The 17,525-nt window shown below is 42.8% G+C and overlaps 1 protein-coding gene across 4 annotated transcripts in view; it reads left to right on the plus strand.

Annotated features, from left to right (window-relative positions):
• Nucleotides 1-17,525, plus strand: part of Mthfd1 (methylenetetrahydrofolate dehydrogenase, cyclohydrolase and formyltetrahydrofolate synthetase 1) — a 59,224-nt gene that overhangs the window by 35,169 nt on the left and 6,530 nt on the right. For all 4 annotated transcript variants that reach the window (XM_087195256.1, XM_004837414.4, XM_013067731.3 and 1 more), the window contains exons 13-24: nucleotides 573-619; nucleotides 1,269-1,376; nucleotides 1,504-1,578; nucleotides 4,451-4,553; nucleotides 7,365-7,441; nucleotides 8,074-8,214; nucleotides 9,549-9,617; nucleotides 9,891-10,002; nucleotides 10,184-10,323; nucleotides 12,396-12,437; nucleotides 15,639-15,739; nucleotides 16,490-16,667. In XM_087195256.1, coding sequence (XP_087051382.1) covers nucleotides 573-619; nucleotides 1,269-1,376; nucleotides 1,504-1,578; nucleotides 4,451-4,553; nucleotides 7,365-7,441; nucleotides 8,074-8,214; nucleotides 9,549-9,617; nucleotides 9,891-10,002; nucleotides 10,184-10,323; nucleotides 12,396-12,437; nucleotides 15,639-15,739; nucleotides 16,490-16,667 — 1,193 coding nt within the window. The remainder of the gene's footprint in view (nucleotides 1-572; nucleotides 620-1,268; nucleotides 1,377-1,503; nucleotides 1,579-4,450; nucleotides 4,554-7,364; nucleotides 7,442-8,073; nucleotides 8,215-9,548; nucleotides 9,618-9,890; nucleotides 10,003-10,183; nucleotides 10,324-12,395; nucleotides 12,438-15,638; nucleotides 15,740-16,489; nucleotides 16,668-17,525) is intronic.

Below are 17,525 nucleotides of genomic sequence, written 5' to 3' on the forward strand. Positions count from 1 at the left end.
AGTATCTCACAAAATAAAATCCCTACTCCAGGGTGACATTTATCTCACTGATGATGTGGCAGCCTGGACATTTTTGACTGGCCTTTTGTTGACAGTCCAAATGAGCCATCAGAACTCTAGCAGTTAAGCTGTTTTCTAACATACGTCACCCATGTGGGAAGAATTGGAGTCTCTGTGTTAGTGTGTGTACCTTAAATATTCCTTAGTTCCTTTTTTTTTCTTTTGGAAAGCCAGAATAGGCTTATGAGAGTAGGAAATTGAACAAGCTTGCCTTTATGTAACTGTCAGCTGGGTCTTTTAACATGTTAGGAATCACAGGGAACCTTTTCTAAAGATAATGAGCAGGTATATATGTATGTGTTCACAGTTTTGTCATTTAGAATCAGATTTCAACTGAGAGACTATTCAGCACAAACAAGATCAAGTGTTTTAACATGGTGAAAGAAAATGAGAAAACAATCACATCTGTCCAAATGATGTTACAGAGTAAACTAATAATATGCTTAGTGGTTACAGAAATCATTTTGCTCGAGCATACTTAACATAAGTCCCTACCTCGGCCTATCCTGTAGGTGGCGCTGCAGGAGGTGGCTACTCCCAAGTCGTTCCTATGGAAGAGGTAAAATAACCTGTGATTTTATAGTCTGCATTTTTTTTTTTTTTGGTACCGGGGATCGAACTCGGGTCTTTGCGCTTACATAGGAGGCGGCGAAACCACTGAGCTAAATCCCCGGCCCTAGTCTGCTTCTTTTATATTAACTTCATTATAGCTATTTTCCTCCAGAGATTAACTTGGTTTTTAGAACTCTTAGAGGACAAATGATTTGTTTCTCAGTAAATTTTTTTTCAAATTTGTGAACTTGTGATGGAACTTGGTTCCAAAGTCTGGCTTTTAGTGAGAAGGATCATTTTGAGCAAGTGGTCAAATGAAACGTGATATTGAGAAGTACCGACACACAGTGAATTCAGAGTACTGACGTTAGAAATGGGGGACACACGGTATACTCCTCGCTCACGGGTTAAGGAGTGTGTCCTTAGTAACCTGTGTGGTGTCAATCCACTTAAGTGGTGGGGCATTTGTGACCTCTGGTTCTGTGTTTGGGAGGAGATGCTCTCGAGGGTGGACAGTCCCTCATCTGTGGGGTCCATTAGCCATACTGCCACTAGTATTGCATTGGTGTTAACATGGGAGACAATTTGGCAGTAGTAGAAGGGTTGGAAAGATACAGAGCAGCCAGGAGCCTGATGTGACTTCTGTTCTTCTGTAGTTTAATCTTCACCTCACTGGTGACATCCACGCCATCACTGCAGCTAATAACCTTGTTGCTGCGGCCATTGATGCTCGAATGTTCCATGAACTAACTCAGACTGATAAGGTAGGTGCTGGGTATTTTGGAAAGGGCTGAAGCCCTCAAATTAGTGTTGGTTCCTTGGATACTGATAAAAGTAGTAAGGCAGTGGGAGCTCTGTCATCTAAAAGCCCCTTTCCTGCTTTTTCTTAAGGCTCTCTTTAATCGTTTGGTACCATCAATAAATGGAGTAAGAAAGTTCTCTGACATCCAAATCCGAAGGTTACAGGTAAGGTTTTTCCTTCTCTATTTGTGATATTGTATGAAATTTGGTGGTTGATGAGGTAAACTCTCCTCAGGGCAGCTTATTTTGGATCTAGTTACATCTATAGTCATAGGTGGTATAGATGACAAGTCCTGGTGGTAGTGGTTATCTCTCATTTAGTTATGGTTATAAGTTTTTAGTGCTGCCCTTAGCTAAGGAGAAAATTGATGTTTCCATTATTATGAGGATAAGAGTCAGGATGCAGGGCTGGAGGTAGTTCCAAGGTCAAGTGTTTGCATGGAATGTGTGAAATCCTGGGTGCGATTCCCAGCACTTCAAAAGAAAAAAAGATCAGAATGCCATCGTGGCAACATGTACAGCTTTTGGAGTTTGGATCCCTGTTCTTCCCAGCATTAGGACTTTATGCAGCTTTGTAATATGACATGTCTCACAATTTATTCTCCTGTAAAATGAGTGTAATGATACTTCCCCTGCTCTGTTAGATAAAAGACTGTTGAATGGTTAAAGCAGTGATGGCGAACCTTTTAGAACTTTAAGTGATACAAACAACCTGCTGCGGCACATGTGCCATAGGTTCACCACCACTGGGTTAAAAGAACAATTACTTCTATATTTTATTTGAATTTCTATACCAAATATATACTTATTAAGCAGGCACAAACCACAGGAGCCAGAAATCCCAGTCCCAGGTTTTTACCCAAGAGAAATGAAAAGTTGTATTCACATGAGAACCTGAATGAGTGTTTTTAGTGGCTCTCTAATAAATCTTCCAAAACTGAGAATAATTTAAATGTTCTTCAGTGAATGAATGGTTGAACTGTGGTATATTCATAGAATAAAAGGAAATGAGCTACTGATACATCCAGTAACTTGATTGACTGTTAGAGGCATTCTGGCTGAAGGAATCCAGTCTGAAAGGTTGTGTGCTATATGCTCTTGTTTGTTATGACATCCTCAGTAGAAAAACAACTGTAATGAAAGAGCATGTCAGCAGATGCCAAGATTTTCGAGTTAAGGCAGAGAGTAACTATAAAGGAATAGCACAGGGAAGTTTTAAAAATAATATTCAAAATTAAATTCATGTGTTACTTTACTGAAGAAGTAAGGAAAGAAATTTTAATATTTGTTGTTTAGACAGCATCAAACATATAAGCATTTAATACATGGTTTATACTGCTTATTATCAACAGCAACTATACTTTATTTTTAATTTTTTGCAACTTTGTATCTTTATGTTTTGATACCATAAGAATAGTACATGGAGTTCTCCTTTACCCAGATGCGTGTTTATATTTGTTCTATTGGTATACAATTCTTTGGGGGTTTTGTTTATTTGTTTTTGGTGGTACTGGGGATTGAAAGCAAGGATTTGTGCATGGTAGGCAAGCACACTACCACTGAACTACATCCCCTGTCCTTGCTTTACAGTTCTATGTATGTGCATTGTGCGTGTGTGTGTGTGTGTGTGTGTGTGTGTGTGTAGGTCGACCATTGAGAACAGCTAAGTTTTAAACAGTTTGATATTACTTAACTTCTTCGCTTTTGCACCCCCCCAAAAACCTTATACATCAGGTAGATAATTTTTTACGCCAGAATTATATTCTATGAGGCAGCCAAGGTATCCTGATTTTACCTTTGCTAGTGGAACTTTCTGTTGTAGGGAGGAGAAAACCTCTAAGATTTTACCCTAAGCCGGAGCTCTTAAGATTTTCCCAGGGTAGAGTACCTCTTGCAAGGACAGAACTAGAGCCAGGGCCTCCTGCCCGTGCCCTGTGTCATGCAGTTTTCAGTCTGCACAGAGGGCTTGGTCAGGAGCATGTAGTAACAGCATATTCTCAGTAGAGTGACTAAGGGCTTTGCTGGGTTCTGGGAGCAATGTCATGTTCTCAGCTTATGGGGCTTTCTGACCAACAAGTGAGTGGCTAGCTATGGAAATACATCTGAGGTTCAAAAACAGGTCCTCGTAACACAAGGAAAAAACCATGGCAGAGTGGGTCTTCAAGGGCTCACTCAGTAATTACCATGAGTTAGAAGAAAAGAAGAAAACATTGTATATGGGTTTTCCATTTTAGAATGTAACCTGAGTAAAACAATAAAGTTTTCAAATTCTGTGAGGAGGAAAATAGAAGTCCTTTTTGGGTCTTTCAGAACAGTGACAATTCAGCAAAAGTATAGTGCTATATAAAAAGCCTATAAAAGATCTTTACATTGACTTTTATTGATTGATATTATTTTCTGCTCAACCTACCATACATTCATTCATTCATTCATTCATTTATTTATTTTTCGTGCTGGGGCTTGAACCTTTGGCTTTGTACATGGTGGGAATTCTGCCACTGAGGTATAGCCTCAACCCCTCAAATTTTGCTTAAAGTGGGCTTCTTAATTGTCTGATTAAAAATCTTTGTCTCTATCCCCAGTACCAAAAAAAAAAATCTTTGTCTCACTGGTGGAGCATGTGCTGAGCATGCATGATGAGGCTCTGGGTTCAATCCCCAGCATCTCCCCATCCCCCAGAAAAGTCTTTGTATATTGCTTTTCTTTTCAGTATATTTGGGGATAATGAGTTGGGGCATGGATCTGTGTCTTAGAACACTTCTTGGTCGCTATGCTTGTTTAAGACTGAGTTGAGGGAAATGCCTCCGAACCGTGACCATAGGGACAGGCATAGGCATGTCAATAATATCGTTGTACTAGTGCGTGCGGGCAGTGATCCTGAGTCTGTCAACTGGACTGCAGTTTTCCCTTCTGAATTTACGATAGTTTGCATTTCCTAGAGGAGACTCTATCTTGAGATAGAGGTTAAATTTTTAAAAAATTGTTATGTTTCTGTTTGTTTTGTCTTATCTTATGTTTTAATTTCCTACCTTTTCAGAGACTAGGCATTGAAAAGACTGACCCTACCACACTAACAGATGAAGAGATCAACAGATTTTCAAGACTGGATTTTGATCCAGAAACCATAACATGGCAAAGAGGTACCAGAGCAGCGTACACATTCCATGTATCTTAGTTATACTGCACACCCCAGACCCTGGGAGAGTTATTCAGATGTGAAGTCCAAAAGCTTGTGGGTCGGTATTTTCATGGGTAAGGCTTGACCAAGATGGTGACATTGTTTTTCTTGCTGTCTCTATCTGTGTCTTCCTATTGGCCGTCATCAATTTCTCTTTGTTGGAAGGGTTGAACATTTTGCTGTCTATTCAGTGTTGATTGAAATGAGGGTGGTTTCAAGGAAGTTCATGCATAAACCAAAAATAACATTTTTCAAGTTTCATTTTATGCAAAAAAGTTTTGGTGTCATAAAGTAGGGAAATTATGTTTAATCACTTCTTGAATCATGTGTGCCCTTTATTCTCAGAACTTTTGTCTGACATCAGTAAGTTAGTTTTGCATCAGCTTACTTAATCATTTTATACCTCATTTTAGTAAAATCTCTTATAACAAGTTAGGTGGCCTTCAAAGTTTCAGTACATACCAGTTTACTGAATTGCCTGTCTTCTACCCCATATGTTGCTTTTCTTTATGTCCAATTAGCATGGCTTAGAATTTTATTTTTTACCAACAGTGCATCCATCTATTTTTTATAATTGCTGAGAAGAAATTGTCATCAGCATGCAGAATGCAGCTAATGGCCAGTACACTGGCTGTTTTTGTTATTTTTATTGTCATGGCAACTGTTAATATCTAAAACCAGACTGGTGTTTCTCTCTTTGCCTCAGTAGCTTTAAACAAATGGTATAATATTTTTTAAGGAATAAGCTAAAAATCTACTTTGAAAATTTAGTATCTCATTTACTTTTCCTTCAATTTGTATCTAATTCATGGTTTCCAGGAAAGTAGAGACAGACCTCCCCCCATCTCCCAAAAAGGAGCCCATCTATTAACTGGCTAGGTTATACAGAAAAAAATAATAATTACAGGGAACTATATACTATATTCTTTGAAAAATAAAGATTGGCTCTAATGATACATTATATCCTTCACTTAAAAGAGTATATGTGTGTTTCTGTCTCCAAGTGCTATAGAATACTCTACTTTTGGTGTTTAAAGTACTTTTGTTTGTTTGTTTAAATTATTATAATGGGCCAGGGATTTAGCTCAGTGGCACCACAACGCCTGCCTCACAAGGGCAAGGTCCTGAGTTCGATCCCTAGTACCGGAAAAAAAATTATAATATTGGGGGTGTGGGTGCTGAGAATCAAACCAAGATCCATGTATGTTAGGCATATGCTCTACCACTGTAAAGTGCTTGCGTTGCATGTGTGAGGCCCTGGGTTTGATCCCTATCACTAGGCGGGAAAATGCTTCTCCTCTTTGACCCCTTTAGATTATTGACTATTTTTTGTTTGTTTTTTGGGTTTTTGTTGTTGTTGTTGTTGTTCCTTTTGTGTTCTGTTGTTTGGGATTTCATACTTAAATGGGAACTCCTTTTTCCCCTCTAGCCTCATACTACTCTCCGTATTTTGTTTCTGACGCCAGATGTCCAGGTTTTTTCTCCCAGAACAGTGCAGTTCAGTTCTGCAGCAGATACTGCCTGGGTGTTCAGTGAGTAAACACAAGTCTCACACTATCTGGAGCAGACCCTGCTGCTTAGAGGTTAACTGTGACAAGACTGTCCCACTCCAGATGTCAGTCCCAAGCCCAGGTTGTCACCTCTCCTCCTCGCCAGCTGGCTATAGAGTGGAGGTCCCTGTGACCTCCTTGATCATTTGGTAAACCCAACCCAGTACTCAGGGAACGAACTGTTTATTGGTTTATTATGAAAGGTACAGCTCAGGAATAGCTAGATGGAAGGCGCACGTAGGGTGTGTCACCCTCCTGATGGCTCGATGTTTTCACCAGTTCGGAAGCTCAGCAAATCTTGTTATTCAAGGGCTTTCCTAGATCTTAATCTCCCCTCCCCAGTGTCCTTCCTGGGGTTGCTAGATAGGGCTGAAACTTTTAGCCCTCTAATCATTTGGTCTTTCTGTAGATCAGGCTCCTGTAGATCAGGCTATCAAGGAACTTATGTCACCTCTTTAGCATAACTTCAGATGTGCTCAAAAGGGGTTTATTATGAGGAACATGACACTCCCATCACCCTTAAAATTCCAGGTGCTCTAGGAGCCTTGTGCCAGGAACCCAGGACAGAGATCCTGTATATCTCTTATACCATACATACGAAAATCAAAATTGTAGGTATAGACTGAAATGTTAACAGGAGTTAATACTGGGAGGTAGGATTAGGTAGGACTGGTTAGTTGGTTGATCTTTGTCATGTTTTCAGGGTTATATAATTAGAAGCTGTTTTGTCATCAGAATAGAATGTTGTAAAGGAAAAGCCTGGCGTTTTTCAAAAGGACTTGCACTTGTTTTAAGTTGATGGCTGTCTGGATGGTGCGAGGTCCTTGAGGTCCTCCTGTCTCCCCCCTGCCCCCCCCCCGCCCCTGCCACCCCAGAACAACACAAACTTCAGCCTTTTGAAAAAGTGGATTGTTCTTTTTTTTTTGTAATATAGAATATGCTTTAAAATAAATTATAGATTTCTAATTAATAGTTTGAATTCTCTAGAAGGAATAAAACTCAGCCAATACACATTTCTTTGTTTTAAAAATAATTCCTATAATTTATGGTATGTGAATGTGATTTTTTTAACCCATATTCTAGCTTTGCCAACATCTAATATTTGAAATCAAATTATTAGTAAGCATTAAATTAGACTTGTTGCTTTAAAACTTTGCTGCTTCCTTTAGCTGTATGGTCTTTTTGTATTAAAAATTATTCTGTATCTTCCCCTTCCATTGTAGTGTTGGACACCAATGATAGATTCCTGAGGAAGATCACAATTGGGCAGTCTCCAACAGAGAAAGGTCACACACGGACGGTAACTATCTGTTCCTCCTCAAGTAAATGAGTCTGTGTGAACTAGAGCTGGCTGCCTCTCTCCTCCTCCACCCTCTCCCATACGACTGCTACTGCCAGGTGTTGTTCTGCCTTCTCCCTTTTAAAATGGAAGTGAGTAGGTGTGTTATTGAGCACTCCTGACAGCTTTTGCAATAAATCCCATGTGTCACCTGTGTGTTTTTCCCCCCCAGCATTTTTTCCTGGAGGTGGAGAGCCCCAAGTGAACATCCTTGCATATAAATGGATGAAAATTGCTTTTCTTTTGTGATCATTTGGCAGCATATCTCTTGAGTGTAAGAGCTTCTGTGTTGTCCCTTGTATGTTAGGGAAACCATAACCCCAATTCCAAGCAGCCTGCATGAGGATAAAATAATAGTTTACTGGTCATACTAGAATATTTACATTTTAAAATTGACCATTTACAGTCCTACAATAATTAATTACCAAGTTTTTTTTGCTTTGGGAGAATTATTTTCATGAAGTTCCTTCTGTAGTATTCTGCTGTTGGATTCCTTTAAAGTGTTTAAGCTTTTGATGCCAAAAAGGATGGCTTTTGGAATTCACACTTCCATTTTAACACGAAGCTTCGTTCTTTGTTCTCCCTGCCTCCAGGCTCAGTTCGATATCTCCGTGGCCAGTGAAATCATGGCTGTCTTGGCTCTCACCACTTCTCTCGAAGACATGAGAGAGAGACTAGGCAAAATGGTGGTGGCCTCCAGCAAGAAAGGGGAGCCCATAAGTGCTGAAGACCTGGTGAGTGCCCCACACACACATATACTAGGCAGGGTGACACACTGCTGCCCACTGTCCTATGATCTCTCGGTTGTTACTGATAACAGAAATTACGCTCTACTCAGGATGTTGCAATACGCTTATCAGTTGAATTCAGTTTTGCTAATTACAAAATGACTATGAAATCTGTAAAAAGTACTTCATAGAGATTTATAATGTGGCGTGTTCCAGGTGACTTGAGTCCTCATCCTGTAAGTGTCCCCATGAGTAAATGTATGGCTTGAGTCTGCAGAGGATTTGTGGCGTCCAAGTGAGCCTTTTAGTGGCTGAGTTTGGAGTGAGTCCGGGTCCCTGGCCATGCCACTCCGCTTCTTGCCTGGGGGCCTCTTGGCACTGGACTTGTTGGCATCATATCCATGCTGACAGCTGCAGTTGGGGGTCATGTGAACCAATTTGGTGGAGGTCCTACTAGGCTGGCTCTCTACTTCAGGGTTATGTCTGAGCTCTCTGCATGGTAATATGCAGCTTAAAAAGAGGATTTTTAGGGCCGGGGATTTAACTCAGTGGTTTCGCCGCCTGCTGCACAAGCGCAAGGACCCAAGTTCAATCCCTGGTACCAAAAAAAAAAAAAAGAAGAGGATTTTTTTAGATTTTTTTTTTTTTTTTTTTCAAAACCTGTTTGTGTTGACACATACTGAAATAGTTGGCCTGTGATAGTGGTATGGCAGATGAATTTAGAAAAGGAAGAAAAGATCAACTTTCTGTTTCACAGTTAATATGTTAATATGCGTTTTAAAATTTAACACCCCAGCCCTTAAATTTAAAAACTCATTAATACTGAATATAAATGGGAACCGTTACTTTATCTTACTTTGTCATCAGTTTGTTCTGCTATGATTAGATGGTTTAAAAGAGGGGCCTGTTATTTAAGAGTTATTGAATTATAGGGTAATGTTTTAGTTTCAGCTTTGGGAAACATATATTGAATTTGGTTTGTACTCATTTCTGGCCAAATACCAAAGTTCCAAATAACAGCTTAGTCTAAGAACTAGCATTTCTAGTGCTCTAAATTAGTCTACATGCATTCCCCACATCACTCCCTGGCAAAGCTCAATTGAGATGATTATATCTAGGATTACATGTTTTTTCAAAAATTGCATGTGAACATTATTGTCATTCTTCTTTTCCCTGCTTAAAATAACTGGTAGCTTCCATGTATATATAAAGGGGGAGAAAATGAGAGGTCTAGTTCAGATGAAAGTGCCATTTGGTCCGAGGTGACTAGAATGGCAAGACCTAGGGTGTGGAGTTTTGGTATTTGCAGGTAGGAGCTAAGCCTCGTGCTTGTGTTGTAGGGGGTGAGCGGCGCGCTGACCGTGCTGATGAAGGATGCGATCAAGCCCAACCTCATGCAGACGTTGGAGGTAAGCAGAGTAACCCTGCCTTCCTAAGTTGGTTTGCAGCACTTAGAGCACAGTGGTTGTGAAGGACACTCTCTTTGTGTAGTCAGAGACCTTTTTTTCTTAGTTTTTCTCACAGTTGTGACTGGAACAGTACCAGAATATAAAAAAAGTGGTTTTGTCTTTTCCTTCTGGAAAGTTTTCACTCAAACTGCAGCTAAATCCCAGGCCCCACACTGTGTGATCCCATTTTGAAGCAGGTTGACAGCTTCGCTCATGCTGTCCTTGCTTCCACAGGGCACTCCAGTGTTTGTTCATGCTGGACCGTTTGCCAACATTGCGCATGGGAATTCCTCCATCATTGCGGACCGGATAGCGCTCAAGCTTGTGGGCCCTGAGGGCTTTGTCGGTGAGTGTTGCTGCATCATGAGTGGAGACACTGCATTTTTTTTTTGATCGAATTCGGGACCTTGCTCTTGCAAAGCAGGCAGCTGAACCACTGAGCTAAATCCCCAGCCTGACTACATTTTTCTTTTAAGCTCACCTCAGTTGGGATGGCATTTTTATAGTTGCTCTTTCTTTCATTGTAGTGACTGAAGCAGGATTCGGAGCAGACATTGGAATGGAAAAGTTTTTTAACATCAAATGCCGGTATTCTGGCCTCCGCCCTCACGTGGTGGTGCTTGTTGCCACTGTCCGGGCTCTTAAAATGCACGGAGGCGGCCCCACGGTGAGGAGCAAGGGGTGGAGGGGTCTGCTGACCAGGAGCCTCGCAGGAAGTTAGATGACTTACGCCTGTGTCTGCATTGAATTGCCCTTGTCCTCATGATTAGTAGAGTGTGCCAAAAGCAAAGAATGGTCAGGCAGCTCCTGTGCTGGCCCCCTAATCACTCACAGGCATGTCATTTCAGGAGGGCAAAGTCTGCTTCACAGCTCCCTTTCTGAGCAACACATCTAACAGTATCTGAACTCCTTCAAGGACATGTCCTTGGCTACACTCCATTATGTCAGCCTGAATCCCACCTTCCTTCTGAATAGTGACACTGGCAGTCAGCCAACCACCTGACTGTATAGCTGTGGCAGAAGTCGGCTGCTGGAGTGGCTCATGCTGGACAGAGCCCCTGTGAGCTGGCAGCAGGAGCTCATGGGTCCAATCGGGGTGCTGGAGAGAAAGAAGCAGAGGTTGGGCTGGCTTATCCTCAGCTCTAGCCTGGACTCTGTGGCTTCCCGAATTCCTATGGCCTAGAAATTACACTTCTTATTCTAGTATTTTAACATCTCTTCAGCATTGACATATAAAGACATGGTGCTAAGTTTTCAGAAGTCACTGAAGTTAAACCCTGTCTTTCCTCGCCTACAGAACAAAATCTGTTTTTTAGTGGTCGTGACCAGCCTTTGTCCCAGTATAGCAGTTCTTGAGTGTTTTGTCTTCAAAACCTCTTTATGCTCCTGAAAATTATTGAAGGCCTATTGAAGGCTTTTGTTTATGTGAGTTATTACTACCGATACTCAACATATTAGAAATTAGAACTGAGTTATATGTTAACAAAGGAACTTTTAAAATGAAAGAACTGTAGTTTTCAAAACAACATTGAGGCACTGTCCAGTTTTCAGACCACTTCTGTATCAGGTTACCCGGAGACAGCTGCCGTCTCACCTTCTGCATCAGACCTGCTGGGATGTAACCTTTGGAAAGTGTGTTGTGCACTCAGAGAATAACAAGAAGGGCCAGGAGACCATAGCCTTATAGGGAACAGTTTGATCCTCGTGGGCCCCCAGAAGGCTTTGGCCCCCAGACCACACTGTGACAGTGCCACCCTGACACACCCCTGTGTGCCTCTCTGAGCTCTTGGTCTTAGTTGCCCAAGCCCCTCCTGACCCAGGACATCCTTTCTCCTAGCAGTGTGGGGAAGGCTTGCTTTTCCTTTACATCATAGCCAGAGTTTCTCTCTCGCACACCTGCAGCTTACCCTTGAGCCTTTGCATCTTCCTTCCTTCCCCCAACCTCGTGGTCTACACAGCATCAATGCTGGGCACTGACCACCGAAGCCAGCACCGAGAGGGGCCAGACCTTCTGCTCACATTACCCGTCAGGTGGACAGCTTCCTGTCCTGCCTCCACGTGGTCTTTCTGGGTTTGCAGCACCACTCCTACTCCTCCGTCTGTTGCCCACAGTGGTCCATAGAGTCAGCACTTTGACTTCTCTCTCCTCCCAGTCTGTACTGCAGGGCTGAGTCACTGCCCAGATCAGGACGTGGGGCCCTGGCACTTGCACATGGTGAACTCACTGCTCAAGTGTTTGGACACCTCTAAGTGCACTCTGCCATAGAAAGAGAAAGCCCTTGTGCTGTTTTCCCCTCTGGCTGGCATTATTCCTGTACCAAGGTGTGGGTTGGCTCCATGGAGCACCTCATGAAACTGAGGCAGAGCTCACCACAGGCTGTGTCGACAAACATTCCAGATGTGACTACGGGGCTGATAACTGCCTTTCCCAGTCGTTCCTTCACTTCCCCACTGCCGTGCTTTTCACTTGCTGGGACACTGGCCCTGTGCTCTCACAGATCTGTCCCTCCTCACCTCTGTAATTCAGGTCACAGAGGTCCCGTACTCTGATCAAAGCAGTCCTTGTTTTGTGCTGTATGATTGGCTGCATGTCCTAAGTCCTTAGGGCAGGAAACAACCTCACCTTGCTATATATCCCCATAGGCATGCAGCCTGTTTCCTGTGACACATGACAAGCACCATTAGAAGCTAGAATCTCATGGTAGGAAATGCACCTAACTTTGTTGCCTTTCCTTCCAGGTTACTGCTGGATTGCCTCTTCCCAAAGCTTACATAGAAGAGGTAACTTTGACCATTTCTGATTACTTACCTCAAAAAGCGCCACACCCTGAATCGGCGTTTTTCGCCCTGGCCCATGGAGAGATCCAGCAGGCTATCTGTGACCCAGGGTTGTTCATGGGAGTAGAGGATGTAAAAGCCTACAGTGTCCCGCAGATCCACACAGGGTATCAGTCAACCATGACCCTGGACAAGTGACTGGTTCTCGGCAGGGCACTTTCACTCCCAGGGGACATTTGGCCTTGTCTAGAGACATTTTTGGTTGTTACAGCTAGGAGTAGGAATCTCACTGGCATCTCATGGGGAGAATTCAGGGGTGCTGTTAAACATCCTGTGATGCACAGGACAGCACCCCCACACTGGATTATCCAGCTCAAAATGTCAGTAGTGCTGAGATTGAGCGACCCTGCCCAAGACTAACAAGTTTCATTGTCTTCCCTTCTGACGGCTGAATGTACCTGACTGTGTTGGTGAATGAGTCCTAAATGCTATTCAAAGCAGAAGCAAGGGACCTTTTAGAAATAACCTTTTCCTCTGCAGATTTGTATTAAAGAGCCAAGATGTAGTCAGTATCTTGATTGTTTCTCTGGAAACATCTTCCATATATTGATTAGATTTAGAGCTTCAAGCAGGAGCTCAAGAACAATTCTGAGCTCAAACCTTTTCATATTGATATCATTTACCATGAAAGAAACATCTCCAGGGGCAGAGGATGTAGCTTAGTGGTGCTGCACCTGCCTGGCAAGTGCAAGGCCCTGAGTTCGATCCCTGGTGCGGGGTGGGGGTAGGGCATCTCCAGGACCAGTTGGGGTGATTACAGAACAGACAGGCACTCGGGTAAGAAGCAGGGTGAGCAGCTGTCACTATAGTGCAGTTTTTTTGCCCTTTTGAAGGCTTGTACATTATCGAGACAGGCAGCGTAAACACTGAGCTAAATCCCCTGCCCAGCTTGTACATTATCAAGCTATACAGTGCAGGCCCAAGTAAAGTGTTTCAGAATTGGATAGAAAAAAACTGTTAGTGCCTTGAGTCTGCCTGTCTTCTGAGTTGTGATTTGCCTTTTATGGTCATCTGTCTGATTCACGCGTAGGAGGGGGAATTCACAGTTCTGGCCCTCCTGCCACCCCACAGCCTTTCCTGTATCTAATTACAGTGACTGCCCCAAACTGGCCCAGCTGGTGTCTTCAGTTAAGAAATTCTACTTATTGAAACGATTCTTAGTCTTACATGTTAATTGGTTTCTATGTGACTAGGGATATAGAATTAGTGCCCTTTAGAATATCAGATAAATCGTAATTTCAGTTTACGGTTATTAAAGGAAAAAAGCATAATCACATTTATAATGAACCTTGTTGTTTTCTACTTATAACCTACTTTTTTTCTTTGTGAGGGGCTGTTTTGGGACCTATAGACCAACACTAATATTGCTAGGTTTTGTTCGTGATCCAATATATTTGTATCTATTTTTATAGAAGACGATTATATTTTTATTTTTTAAATACTCAATATTTTGAAGGGGTTTTTTTTGGCAGTGCTGCGAATCAAACATGCTAGGCAAACACTTTACCATTGAGCCACATCCCTAGCCCCTTAATTATTTTTTTACCTGGTACTGGAAATTGAACTTAGGACCTTGAGGCGAGGCACCACTGAGCTAAATCCCTGGGCCCCCCCTTTAATGTTTTTTTGTGTTTTTTTTGGTACCGGGGATTGAACTCTGGTCCTTGCACTTACAGGGCAGGTGGCAGAACCACTGAGCTAAATCCCTGGCCCCCCTTTAATGTATTTTTAAGCTTATGATAACACCCTTTGTAAGAAAAAAAAGAATAATTAAACATAAAAATATGTGATTGAAGTTCCTTTAACAATTTGGTGTCTATTTCTCAACATTTAATTTGGGGGGGTTACTAGGGATTGAACCCAGGGCCTTTGCACTAAACTACATCCTCAGCCTTTTTAAAGTTTTATTTTGAGATAACGTCTCACTGAATTGCTAAGTTATCCGGGCTGGGCTCGAACTTTCAGTCTTCCTCCCTAGCTGCCCAGAGTGCTGGGATTACAGGTGTGCACCACCATCCCTGACGAAAACATTCTTGAATTATACGTGTGTTGTTCATCCAAAACTAGAGTTAATTACACCGTCTATAGTTTTATAGCTTTCATACGTTTTGGATAGACTCCGTGCTAATGCAGGTCATCACTTTGCATGACACCTGTGAGCCAGTGCGTGTCGAGTGTAGGTCATATTTCCTTGGCCCAGTCCCCTGTTGAAGGTTAAGATCTGCAGTTTTCCAATGCTGGAAGCAGTGATGCAATACACACACATAAAGGTTTGTTTCCTTAATGACTTTTCTTTGGCTCTCATAGTATGTGGTTCTTGTTTCTTTTGGTTTTGAGGTGCTGGAGATTGATTCCAGAGCCTTCTTATGCTGGGGCAGTGTTCTAACACTTGAGTGAGACCTCCAGCCCGCTATTTAAATTGATTGATTGATTCATTGATTGATTGATTTTTGAGACAAGGTCTCGGCTGTTGCCCAGGGTGGTCTCAAGCCCCTGTGATTCTGCTTCAGCCTCCTGAGTGATGGAGACTAGATGTGTGTCACCCGGCTACTATTTAGTTAGGAAAGATAGCACTTGTCCTCTCAAGAGCCCTGGGGAAGAAGGCTCAAGGTTGAGTTCACTGGAGTCTGAAGCATCACTGATTCCTTACCTCTTCTGACAGTATCTGTGGTACTTGGATAACAAATGGCTCTTTGGTGCCAAGCCCTGCACTCGGCTGTTTTTTGTTGGAAGGGTTTGTATTGTACTGAAGAGTCTGTATCATTATACAACATGAGTACATGAAGTCTATAAACAGACCAGTACAGTATAATTTAGTTAGGGGCCACTAATCCCCTTCACAAGTTCCCCCAAGAAGTCACTAAGACCCAGTAGCGTGGAGGAACACCAGCTCTCCTGTTTTCAGGGTGGTGGGTGAGTGCAGCTTTGCCCAGTGTGTGGGCTGGAGTTAGCGCCGCCGTCCTCCACAGTGTCACTCACCTGTGTGGGACGGTCAGTGGGGGACCTTTTCTCTTTTGGGTTGGCTGCCTCCTCATCCTAACAGCAAATACCTGCTGGCTCCAAGAGGCAGTTTCCCTTTGAAGAAACAGCTGTTTCTAAGTCTCCTCTCTCTGACCCTGTAGGTCTTTCACTATTATTTTACAGAACCTGGAGCTGGTTGAAAAGGGCTTCAGTAATTTGAGGAAACAAATTGAAAATGCCCAAATGTTTGGAGTCCCAGTGGTAGTGGCTGTGAATGCATTCAAGTAAGTACAGAATGTAAGAGAGGGGAGGAGGGCGCCGGAAGTGCTTGGGAAACGCCCTGGAACTGCTTGCACAGTGCTGCTGTGGCTTCCCTTGTTCCTCAGGGGCTGCTGCTGTCTGTTCTAGCCTTCAGGGTGGCCCCTGACATGTGTCACAGCCACCGCACCCCCACGCACCTAGACGTCAGATTGGAAGTGGATAACACACAAGCTGGGCATTAAAGTTCTTTTTTGGTCTCCTGAGGCCTTTTGGGCTGACGGAAGATCACAGGCCACAGTGTCCATTATTTTACTGGGTCTGATGGGATGTAGTCTTGACAGAGTTGAGCTCATGGAGCCGGAAGTGTTCCTGGGAGAACTTATGGGGGCTATTTGGCATCGTCGTACTGGTTTGGGTTTTGTTACTGTGGCCTCGCCACAATGGATGAGAGGCAAAACTTTAAAAGGCTCACAATTATTAATTCCCAATTGTATTCTAGGAAGGTTCCAAGGTTTATTTATTATCTAAACCTCATGACATCCCAGTGAAATAAGTGCTGTGATTATTCCCATTTTCCCTATGTGGAAATTGAAGCACATAGAGAGTAATTAACTGGCCACCATCTCCAAATTGGTTATTGTAGGCTGAGATTCAAAGACAGGCAGTATTACCTGATCCGTGTCCATTTGTCAGTAGGTAACGGATGGCTTTTAATGGCTTGAAGAAGAAACACTCTTTCCTCCAGGCTTTAACAGGAAGCTCTGCCTTTACAGGACAGATACAGAGGCCGAACTGGACCTCATCAGCCGCCTTGCGAGAGACCACGGGGCTTTTGATGCTGTGAAATGCACTCACTGGGCAGAAGGGGGCAAGGGTGCTCTGGCCCTGGCTCAGGCCGTCCAGAGAGCTGCACAAGCACCCAGCAGCTTCCGGCTCCTTTATGACCTCGAGGTGGGTTACTTGCTATATGCAAAGGGTGGTGAGGTGGGGTGGTGGGTTTCTGTGTGGCCACTTCTGAGTAGCCCATGTTTAGCAGCTTCAGCCTTGTAGTCTGATTCCCACATGGGCGAGTTACATAACCATAGCCTGACTCAGCTACAGACAGCTGTCTCAGGAGCATGGGTTAATGCTTACCTCCAAGGTAGGGGACCAGGCAGGAATGCCTAGGGAGGCCTTTTCACATCTTAACTCTGAAAAGATGCTAGTACAAGTTCTTTTGCTGGCAGAGAGAGATTTATGTGTAGAACCAAGTGTGTAATTGAGTGTACCCTTTAACCTAACCAAATTTGCTAACCAAGTTGTAGCAAATTGGCAAGTATATGAGGCTCAGAAAAATTTTGTTTATTCTCAGTAATACGGCAGAGAAGTGTGCTCCCAAGTTGACTTCCAGGTACCTAGAACCTACCTCAAGTGCAAAGAGTTCCTCAGGTGCAAAATCAAAGCCCCTGAGAGGCTTCATCTTTTTTTCCGTCACTGTTTAAAGTAAATTACATTTCTCCCTACAGAAGCACTGTTTATTCGACACAATAAAGTTCAGAGAAAGGATGGTCGGATTATAGGTTTGTGTTTGGTCTTCAGTTTTCTGTCACATGTATTTCATCTGTGAGACATTATGTAGTCTACAAAATCTGAAAACTTTGTTAGAAACTTGGGCTGCATGTTATAGTTAATTTTGCTTGTATTCTTTAGGCTATTTTTTGCCTTGGCTTTTACAAGATGATCATAGAGTTTGGAAAAGAGCCATAAAAAAATGGAAGGAAGAAACCCTATCACTCTTGGGTTTTAAGATCGTCTCATTTCTCTTCAGTC

Source organism: Heterocephalus glaber, unplaced genomic scaffold (assembly GCF_053883595.1).
Source record: "Heterocephalus glaber isolate CG9 unplaced genomic scaffold, H.glaber_assembly_v1.0 deba00001608, whole genome shotgun sequence".
Lineage (NCBI taxonomy): Eukaryota > Metazoa > Chordata > Mammalia > Rodentia > Bathyergidae > Heterocephalus > Heterocephalus glaber.